At 47.5% G+C, this 11,230-nt stretch overlaps 1 protein-coding gene across 1 annotated transcript; it reads right to left on the reverse strand.

Moving 5' to 3' along the window:
- Positions 1 to 1,554: 1,554 nt before the first annotated feature.
- MED7 (mediator complex subunit 7) lies at positions 1,555 to 7,329 on the reverse strand. Its single transcript, XM_045028810.1, has 2 exons — positions 7,220 to 7,329; positions 1,555 to 4,597 (listed from the first exon to the last, which is right to left on the reverse strand). Exon 2 carries the CDS (start codon positions 4,577 to 4,579, stop codon positions 3,887 to 3,889), a length of 693 nt encoding a protein of 230 aa, XP_044884745.1. The 5' UTR covers positions 4,580 to 4,597; positions 7,220 to 7,329; the 3' UTR covers positions 1,555 to 3,886.
- Positions 7,330 to 11,230: the final 3,901 nt, after the last annotated feature.

The following is an 11,230-nucleotide window of genomic DNA, read 5'->3' on the forward strand; positions in this document are numbered from 1 at the left end:
ATGAAATGAAATATCTTTCAATTGCTTAAACTCCTCACTCAAGCACCTACTGATGCCACAGAGGCAGAATGCTCTGTAGTGCACTTTCCAATAAAAATTTTTCCCAACCATTTTCAGTATAAATTAGGGTTTGTCTAACCTGGAAAAGGAGATCAAGGTTAAGTAAAAGGCTAACATAGATTGGGTAATCCTGACCTAACCATGACCTCTCTTCCTAAAATAGACAAACCTCACACCCAATAACAACAATGGACAATTTTGCAAAATTAAGAAAAGGCAACAGTTTGTTACATTAAGTGAGGGCATGAAAATTTTGTCCAGCAGGAGAAATTCCTTTTTCCAACTCTGTCATCCCAACAAATGACTATTTTTAATTTCCCATTCTGACAAATAAGAAGGAAACTGAATTCACAAGAAAACATAACTACATTACATCAAATAATATGAAGGAGACAGCACTGGCTCCAAAACAATGGCAGATGGTAAAATATTGATAGTTCTCTGCCCATTTTCCTTTTGCTTAGCTGCACTGCATAGATATCAAAAAAGTGATTATCCTAATATGTTCTGCAGAATGGAAGAGGGAAAGAAGATAGGAGAAAAATCAGTATTTGTTAATCGATTCCCTAGGGTTTATAATTTAAATTACCCCCAAACATACCTCAAATTATTAATTTTTTGATCAAATGTAATTTTGGCTACTTCCACGTGGTAGAACATAGATTGGTCACAGTATTTTTGCAGCAGATTATTAATCATCCAGGTAAGTCTATAGGTCACCAGAAAATACTGGAAAACTCCACCTGCTAAACCGCTGTCGCCTAAAGGGAGATGCAGTATGTTATTACAAAACACTCAAGTAATGGGTAAGGTGACTGGCCTACTGGACAACTTCACAGGACCATTGCTAGTGCACCTTTCCCTTCAGCAGAGTACAAGGAGTCCAGTATTTCCAGAATGCATTTTTAAATGTATTTGAGCCCAAGACTTTAAATGTTTTTTTTTTTAAATCAAGAATGGGCGGGGGCAGTAACCAATGCAAACCATCCCATAAATCTGTTGACTCTAACCATCAATACTGTTCGATGCCCATATAAAGATCTGATAGTGTATTATGTGATCATAGGAGTGGTGTTATATTTTTAGAAATGTTAGGACTCAGGCAGAGTAACCGGAAATGTTTCCCATTAGCACTTAGAAGGCACATCATTAAAAAGGTTAAATTACACAGCATAAGCTGAAAGCCATCTTGACCTCAGATAAGAACAGTAGTTTTCAGTTATTGCTCAATTGTTTCATTTTGTACAGCCAAATGTGGCTAGGGGGCCAGATTTTTCAACAGGACTTAAACATGTATCCTGCTTAGGAGGTGCTTTTGAAATTCCTACTAGCTGCCTGTCTGGATCTTTATGCACCTGAATACCTTTGTAAAGCTGGCCCAAGGTTTACTTTTTTCATTCTTCTGGTGGAATCTTGATGGGAAATGCTGCTTTCTGCTAATCTCTCTTCAAAGGGTCAGTAGTGGCCATATAAAATTTCTGTTACTAGATGAGAAGCTTTATTGTATGATCTTAAAATTACACACATCACTTTTTATCCCCCCAACATTTCAGTAATCATGTTACATGACTGCGTACTAGATTTCTTAGAATTAAATTAAACCTTGACCATAGATTTAAAACAACAAAACATATTTCTTAACCACCCATCTTAACGTTTTCTTAGCTAAGGAGTTAGAGTAGTGCAAAATTGTTATTTACAGCTTCCTTGAAACCACAAAGCATAGACCACCTCTGAAACCCAAAAGAGATAATGGGCACTTTAATAAATGAGCAAGTATGATTAGACATACGCCATTTGGTTTTGAACCTTAAATGTCAAAGTTCAGGATCTAGTCATTCTTGTTAGCTATGACCAAACACTTCCAGACCTCTCTAATCAGGGTTAAGAAGTAAATAAAGAGCTTACCCAGACATTCATTTTATACAGAAAGCACAGGTTAATAGATTCTTCAGTTGAATGACCTTTATTTCAACACTATCTGCTACAAACTTATTAAAAGCATTGTTTAATTTCAGCAACTGTCCACAAGATAAAGATCGCCATGGTGACTGGCAGAGGCGGGCATGGGCCTCAACTCACTACAGCAATTGAAGCACTTCATCATTGCTAGCAGTGTACTTTTGCGATTGAAGTGTGTGATCCTGCTCCTACTGAACTTGGTGTCAACATTTCTCAATGACTCCAATGGGAGGAGGATCATAGTTGAAGGTCTTCATTTTATAACAGTCTGTCAACTAGGAAGTTTTTGCATCCACTAGAATTTGCATGAAAAATATTTTATGACTTGAATCCGTCATTAAGCCCAAGATAAGGTGGGTGAAATATTTAAAAACAGAGCATTTAATCAGAGACAAGTCTCAAGGGGTTTTGAAATCTGAAAAGTCTTTTAATCTGTTTGCAAATGTAAGTTTTGATTTTAGAACCTTCCTGTTTTTCCTACCTGCATGTTATTAGAGGATAGGTGGGTAGGAGTAACATGTATGTTTCTCTAGTTTCAGTTGGGAAATAGTACTCAATGATGTTTCATTTCAAAGGGCATGGATATTGTACTGACATTACTCCCTGAAAGTCTATGATGTTTCTAAAAGGAACAAGGAAAAAAAATTGGTCATGGATATACTGGTGCACACACAGAATCTAGCTTGAGAGAGGGATAAAGAGAGGCTGCAACATTCTGAAAAATAGCTGCCCAAAGAGGTTTTTTTTGTTGTTGAACAATTGTACTGTACCAGGGCCTGACTCACCTCTTAGTCACTGAAAGGAATTAGATTAGGTTTCATTCAAAACAGGCTGTAAAGTCTTTGTACAAAATGGAATTTTTGCTGGGATTAATTTGTTAGTGTTCTCAAGATGAAAATAATGAATACTAAAAAATATTGGTTAAATCCTCCTGTCTTTACACAGGGCTTGATTCTGTGTCTTGTTCCTGGCTAAGAGGGAAGTGGCAAGTACTCTCACTTCAGGTATTTTCAGTGAACGTGCACATTTAATAAAAAGAGTTTGCATTTAAAGAATATTTCCTGTTATGTTTAAAGGAGTAAGTATCTAGGTATCTGCTGTTTTTAAAGAATTACTGCTCATTAGTCCTTGGAAAACGTAAATCTATTTTGTTACCAAGATTGTCTCCTGCACAGAGTTTATTGTAGAGTTACTTATGAGTGTTAGGTACCAACACTGAATTTTTAAGCCACTAAAGTGAGCATTCCTTTAGACAATTACATTGACTTTACAAAACTAAAAAGGAGAGAATTAAATTTTGACCTACCAACATTGTCAGTAATAATAATAAACCCATCTTTTATATCAGAATATAGTTTTATAGTTATTTACCATAACATTTGTACAAGGTACCTTTAACTTATTTGAAATTGTCAACTCCAGATTCCCTGCAGAGATTGATCTTTTCTCAATCCCATATTTCATGGAAATTAATAAAATAAGTGCATCTATAAAACCAGCAAATGAGTGACTGAAAATATAATAAAGCCATGGAATAAAGCTTACTTCAACTGACGTGATGCACTTGTTTCAACAAAATAGTATAAGACTTATTCTTTTCTGTTCTGAACAGCACACCATACAAATTGCATCTACAAAATATCAAGCAATGCTTCTGTTTGATCACCTGCAAATCCTTACCTAGGACTACAAAAATAAGACTTCTGGGTTATTTATATACACTAAATTCCGTGATTGTTTATTTCCATAGACGCCAAAAGGAGAAGGAAAAAAAAATCACCAAAAAAATCCCACACCATATGACCTCTAGCATCAAGTCCACTTCTTGCCCCCAAGAACTTTATACAATTACAAAAGTGTCTTTTCATGTCATTTCATCAATAATGCTACACATAGCAGCATCTTTGTCTAAAACCTGATCTTTCTTGCAACCAGAGCTCTCTCTCTGCTGTTCATTCTGTCCAATACAATTGTTGCGGTCATCAATATCCATGGGCTCAGTTTTTAATCTCATCCCTCCCTCTGAATGAGGCAAATCGTCAGGTAAGGAGGCCAGGCAGTTCTGGATCATTTCTACAACTCGCTCTAAATGCTTCTGAAACCTCTCAGCAGTCTCCAAACGCTGACGTTTCTGCACCTCCATCATAACCCTTAGCGTCTCCCTGGCTTGGTGGGGTCGATATTCATTTATAAGATGATGGACATGGACAAAAAGCAGCTTTAAGTCTTCCAGTTTCTCCTCCCGTTTTATGCTGCCTGGGCTCCTTATCAAGATATCCAAGAGGTCCAAAAAGTTTATCAGGATAGACATATTGAGTTTCCTTAGTTCCTTCTTGTGATCAAACTGCATGGGATGCAATCGTTCAATGCCTTGGCTTTCCAAGGGTCGAATAATGAGCTCATCACACTGGAACTGGTTACCAAACATCATGTAGCTGTCTTTCACAGGTGGTGGAGGCTTAGGGGCTAGACCTTTCCGAATATTTTCATCTGTATATTCCTTTATATACTGCATTGGAGGTGGAGGGAGAGCACTCACTTGCTGAGGTTCCCCCATTGTGGCGGATGAAAGTATCTGTGGAATAACCCATAAAAATGTAGGATTAGGTTAGTTATAAATTAGTTTTACAGCATATCTAAATATAGTGCGCTACCCCTTTCAGCAAATGTGATGTAAGGTCACTGCTAGAAAGATACCACCTACCCCATCAAGATCTCTTGGCTTTCAATACTAACAGTGATTTCTTTAATAACTTCTTATGCTGGCAACTACAGGAAAATGGACTACTATAAATGCTACAAGACATATTTTTAAAACAAGGGATGTTCTTTAGATCCAAATTTAGTATTTACCAATCATGGTAGGGACTGGTCTATCAAAATTACAATCTGAAGTTCTCTGTTTATCCACAGAACAGGTATAGCAACATTAGAAACTGAGCAAGCTTTTCTCCCACTAGTTAATATACCCAGGTCTCAAAGGGCTTCTTGAGATGAAAGTAGGGTTGAGGCTTGACGCTCATTCAGTGCTTGGGATCTCTGCTCGGACTGTAGATGAGGGTGTTTATGTTTGGTGTTTTTTTGAGAGTCAGACACTTGTCCACTACAAACGAGGCAGAAACCTTCCTAAATTTCACACAGGCCAGTAAGCAGCTATCAGATGTAGGCGCTTTCCATCCCTGCCACCTTAAGCCACATCAGACTGGTCACTAAGATAAAAGGCTCCATCATGTTCATTACCATCCCCCTGACCACACAGCCCCCAGTTTTGGAGGAATCACTCCAAGGATCAATTTAAAAAAAAAAATCAGACTTAAATACACAAACTTTAAACACTCTCCTTTATAAGGACCCTAAATAAGGGAGTCAAGTATCAGAGAGGTAGCCGTGTTAGTCTGGATCTGTAAAAGCAGCAAAGAGTCTTGTGGCACCTTAGAATAACAGACGTTTTGGAGCATGAGCTTTCGTGGGCACCCACAAAAGCTCATGCTCCAAAACGCCTGTTAGTCTATAAGGTGCCACAAGACTCTTTGCTGCTAAATAAGGGAGTATCCCCAACTCTCATCCTTGTGAGAGAGGCTGGGGCACTGAGTCGACAACACACCACCCTGAAATGGTCACACCTGGGCAGTGACAGGCCGCACCCATCCCCAAAGAGCATCCTCCAGTCCTTGTCAGCAGGGAGCAAGGCCCGGGCCCAGGGGAAGGGTGGTGCAGGGGTTAGGGCACTCGCCTGGCACCAAGAACACCCGGGTGTAATCGCCCACCTCTCCACTCATTTCCTGCCTGACCTGAGGCAAGTCACTGCCCCCTGCTCTGTGCCCCCGGCTGCATGCGGGGGAGTGAGGAGGAACCACTAGGGGCTGCGAGCTGCACAGTGCTTCAGGTGCCAGGCCCTGTACATCTTAGGTGGGCCCCAGACACAACTGCCAGGTACCTGCCTGGGGCCAGGGGTGGGCGGGGGCGGCTGGGCTCTGTGGTGCAGAGGGGAGGGGGCGGGCTCTGTGGTGCCCGGCGGGGGGTGTGTGGGGGGGAGTGAGAAGGCAGCTGGGTTCTGTGGTGCCGGGGGCAGGCTCCAAGGTGCCCATGGGGAGCGGGGGGGGGAGGGGAAGAAGGCAGCTGGGCTCTGTAGTGCCCGGCGGGGGGGGCTCTGTGGTGCCCGGCGGGGGGGGGCTCTGTGGTGCCCGGCGGGGGGGTTGGGGTCTGCGGTGGAGGGGGCGGGGGGAGAAGGCGGCTGGGCTCTGCGGTGCCGGGTGGGGGGGGGCTCTGCGGTGCACGGGGAGAGCCGGGGGGGGGGCGGGCTCCATGGGGAGCGGGGGGGGGGAGAAGGCGGCTGGGCTCTGTGGTGCTGGGGGGGTTGGGTTCTGCGGTGGAGGGGGGAGCCGGGGAGGGGGGGGCTCTGTGATGCACGGGGAGAGCCGGGGGGGGGGGCGGGCTCCAGGGTGCCCATGGGGAGCAGGGGGTGGGAGAAGGCGGCTGGGCTCTGCGGTGCCCGGCGGGGTGGGGGGGCTCTGCGGTGGAGGGGGGAGCCGGGGGGGCGGGCTCCAGGGTGCCCATGGGATGCGGGGGGGGGGGAGAAGGCGGCTGGGCTCTGCGGTGGAGGGGGGAGCCGGGGGTGGAGGGGGCGGGCTCCAGGGGGTGCGGGGGGGGGAGAAGGCGGCGGGGCTCTGCGGTGCCGGGTGGGGGGGGGCTCTGTGGTGCACGGGGAGAGCCGGGGGGGGGGGCGGGCACACTGGGGAGCGGCGGGGGGAGAAGGCGGCTGGGCTCTGTGGTGCCGGGGGGGGGTTGGGTTCTGCGGTGGAGGGGGGAGCCGGGGAGGGGGGGGCTCTGCGGTGCACGGGGAGAGCCGGGGGGGGGCGGGCTCCAGGGTGCCCATGGGGAGCGGGGGGGGGGGGGAGAAGGCGGCTGGGCTCTGCGGTGCCCGGCGGGGTGGGGGGGCTCTGCGGTGCCCGGCGGGGTGGGGGGGCTCTGCGGTGCCCGGCGGGGGGGGGGGGCTCTGCGGTGGAGGGGGGAGCCGGGGGTGGAGGGGGAAGAAGGCGGCAGGGCTCTGCGGTGCCGGGCGGGCGGGGGGGCTCTGCGGTGGAGCGGGGAGCCGGGGGTGGAGGGGGCGGGCTCCATGGGGTGCGGGGGGGGGGAGAAGGCGGCGGGGCTCTGCGGTGCCCTCTCCATGCGCAGGCCCCTCGGACGCAGCGCTCACCTGGTGCCTCGGCGACGGCTGCTCCCCTGCCCGGCCCGGCCGCAGAGACGAGCGCAGCCTCCCGCCGGCCCCCACCGCTCCGTCCCGCCCTCACTTCCGGCGACCGCGGCGCCCTCCCTGCTCCCATTGGCTCGCAGGGACCAACGTGGGGCGGAGACGTCGCCGTTTGACTGGCTCGTCCCAACGCCAGTAATAGACCTGCCCCGCCCCTTGGCCGTGGCAGGTAGCGCGGAGCATGCTGGGAGTGGAGGCCAACGGGGGAGGGAGCTGTGCTTGGCGCGCATGCGCACGGGGTCTATGGCTCAGTATCCCCCTCTGGGGCCATCTCCACAGGGCCAAGGGCAGGGTCACATGGGGGGAGGGGCTAATCCTCCCTCCAGCCCCGCCCCCCATTGCCCCCCAGTTGCACTTGCACCTCAGGAGCCCTAGCAGCTTCCTACAGCTGGGCAGCTCCTGCTCCTGGCCGGCGGGGCCGGGAGCTCCCACCTCCGGCCGAAGCAGGTCCCCCCACTTGTGTTCATCTCTGCTCCAGAGTGCGCGGGAGGAGCAGCGGCTCTTTGCCCAGAGATCGTTTGGTCTGACCCCATGTGAGACCTGCTCCCAAAGAATTCCTAGGCCAGATCTTGTAGGAAAACATCCCGTTTTGATTGTAAAATGGTCAGTGATGGAGAACCCACCTCGACCCCCCGTGAATTGTTCCACTGGTTAATTGTTCACCTAGGGTTGCCAATTTTGGTTGGCTGAAACCTGGAGGTTTCATCACATGACATAATCTTTAATTAAAGGTTAATCTTTAGTTCCTGGAGACTCCAGGACAATCCTGGAGGCTTGGCAACCCTACTCTCACCATTAAAAATTTACACCTTATATCCAGTCTGAATTTGGCTAGCTTCAACTCCCAGCCATTGGATTGTTAGACCTTTCTCTGCCAGATGGAAGAGCCCATTATTAAATATTTGTTCCCAATGCAGATACTTATAGAGCATAATCAAGCCACCCCTAAACCTTCATGGGTTCCATTCCATTGTGGTAGAATCTGTTCTGCAGGACCGCTATGGGTATGTCTACACTGCAATGACACACCCCTGGCTGGCTCGTGTTGGGCTCACAGGGCTCAGGCCTCAGGGCGATAAAATAGTAATATAGCTATTTGGGCCCAGGCTCTGGGACCATCCCCCTCATCGTGTTCCAGAGCCCAGGCTCCAGCCCAAGCCTGAACATCTACTGTGCAGTTTTATAGCCCCACAGCCCAAGCCCCAGGAGCCTGAATCAGCTGACAAGGGCCAGCCACAGGTCAGCTGTTTTATTGTGGTGTAGACATACCCTATGAAATGATTTTTGGTTCACTGATATTCGTGCTATGTTCCCTTTGTGGCAGCAGAGGGCAGCAATGTTACTGGAATGACAGGAGTGAACCCTCCTATGTTTGTGACTTGCAGTTTTGTAGCTGTGTTGAGCCCAGGATATTAGAGAGACAAGGTGGGTGAGGTAATAGCTTCTATTGGACCAACTTTTGCTGGTGAAAGAGAAGTTGGTCTAATAAAATATATTACCTCATCCGCCTCTAATACATTTGTGGCATCATTTAGTGACAGTCCCTTTTCAGGATTAGTCATATTGAAAACAATTCAGTAAGACCATTTCTTTTGTTAATGTAGCAGCACCACCATCTCCAGAGCACCCCTTCATAACATGGGGTTACCCTACAGCACCCCCTTCAATTCCCTCCTGCGTGTTCCACTAAATTTCCACTATCCAAAGTGTTTAGAACAAGATTCCCTTTCTGGGGTATAATTGATTCAGTCTTTACAGTTTCTAGTGGCCTTCCAGGCTCAGACCCTTCCCCCTTTCTTACAGGCTTGTGCTGTGCTTCTCCCTCACCTCTTTAAACTACCCTCCATCCGTTCCACCCCTCCCCACTTGGTAACAAAGGGTAGGGATACGCTCCAATGAAAGACCTGCGGCATGGCGGTGGCTGGCCTGGCTCAGCTAAGTCAGGCTCTCAGGGGTGATGCTGAGGGGCTAAAAATTGCAGTGTAGCTGTTCAGACTCAGGCTGGAGCCCAAGCTCTGAAACCCCGGGAGGGGATGGGTCTCAGAGCCCAGGACCCAGCCTGAGTGTCTACACTTCTGGTTTTAGCTCTGCCACCTGAGTCAACTGACCCTGGGCTCTGAGGTTTGGTGTCGTGTATTTTTTATTGCACTGTAGAAGTACCCAAAGGCTTTCAAGAAACAAAACCCTCCTAACAATAGTCCTTCCTCTGAGGTAGCTGTGGTGAGGGGCCGTCTGCCAGCTTTTTTCTATGGCTTGGAGACCAGGTCCCACCAACAAGCAAGCAGACTCTCCTGCTAGAGTCTCCCCTGCCATCTCAGGGGCTTCTGCAGACTCCATTCCCATTTCTCTGACTCAGGGCTTGTCTACACTTACAAAGCTCTAACGCTTCAGTGAAGACAATACCTACACCAACAGGAACAGTTCTCCCATTGGCACAGGTAATCCACCTCCCCAAGAGGCAGCAACTAGATCAACGGGAGAATTTTCCTGTCAACCTAGCGCTGTTTACACCCGGGGTTTAGTTGGTTTAACTGCGTCATTCAGGGATGTGGATTTTTCACACCTCTGAGAGATGTAGTTATACTGACCTAATTTCCTACTTTAAATCAGGCTGTAGATTTCTGATTAATCCCCTCCGCCTCTCACCCCACATCTCCCTTATCTACCCCAGAAGCATGACTTGGTCACATAAGCCACCTGTCAAACAACATTAATTTTCCCCACCTAGGGAGGAGAGTTGGCTGTGTCACAGGTGGGGCTGAGACCCATCTTCCCTTAAAGGGCCAGCCACTCTGGGGCACTTAATTATCTCAATTATATTGTTATTGCCCAGAAATAATGCAGTATTTGTGACATCAGTCTCAATGACTAGACAAATTCATTTGAATGGAAACCTGCAGAAAATTTGTTTTACCCATGACATTGCATTATGTTTAATGCTTATATACGCCAGATCAAACAATTTCAATTTGAGACAAGGTCAGTGGTGACTGTGACTCTGTGGCAGCACCATAAACGTTGACCTTTTTCCTTTTGTATGGTGGGAACATTTTAAAATCTTATCTTGATGCCCTCCATGACTTCAGGTGCTCAGTTAATACAACAGGCACAATAAAATAACCAAGGTAGCTCCCCAGTAAGAGGGTTATAGCCCTTAACTGTAGGAAAGTTGCCAAGGAGTTGACTCCTCATGCTTTTTAAAGAAGCACGGTCACACTTAAACATTTCAAACAATGTCAGCGACGGCTCAATATACAACTGTAATGAGAATAATTTTCTGTAGTTCCTGTCCCATCAGTGCTTGTTTCAAGACGTTTATTGTCAAAACAGAGGCTTGTGCTGCCAGTGCTACCTTTTCGTGCTGCTTGATTTAGTCGATTATAAGCTCTTTTTGTTCTCTGTTTGTACCACACCTAGCACAATGGGGCCCAGTCCATGACTAGGGATTCTAGGAACTGCAATAAAATAAAATAAAATAATAATAAATAATAATAGATGCTATTGTAACCCACACACCTCCTGGGTGTGGGGTTCTGTCCCATCTAGTGGCACCGCGACCACTTAGAGAGAGAGAGTTAAATGAGTCTGCCCTACAGCCTTAGCAAACAGCCAGTTGGCTTTTAGCTCATGCGGTAGAGGCTCATACACTAAGCTCCAGATGTCCCCCGTTCGATCCCGCCCGCTGACGACCGGGGTCTGTCGGCGTTGCACTATCAAATGTAGATAGACTACAGGGTTTCCTTTTCTGGTACAATACCAAGCACCAGTTTGCACATTATTTTCTCTCAAAGCAGGTTTCTTTGCCATTTGGTAGTGATTGGTTACTTCGGATTCAAGGGCTGCTGGTGGGCAGTTTACTTCAGCACAGTCTTTCTATGGTAATTTTCACATTTTCTTCTTCTGGTGCCAATACCTCTACTGACAAAACTGGACAAAGGGCCTGACATTCTGGATCTG

The sequence above is a fragment of the Mauremys mutica genome, chromosome 8, assembly GCF_020497125.1.
Source record: "Mauremys mutica isolate MM-2020 ecotype Southern chromosome 8, ASM2049712v1, whole genome shotgun sequence".
Lineage (NCBI taxonomy): Eukaryota > Metazoa > Chordata > Testudines > Geoemydidae > Mauremys > Mauremys mutica.

What these genes read in the sequence shown, in the direction of transcription:
- MED7 (XM_045028810.1), bottom strand. Translation starts at nt 4,579, where the DNA reads ATGGGGGAACCTCAGCAAGTGAGTGCTCTCCCTCCACCTCCAATGCAG.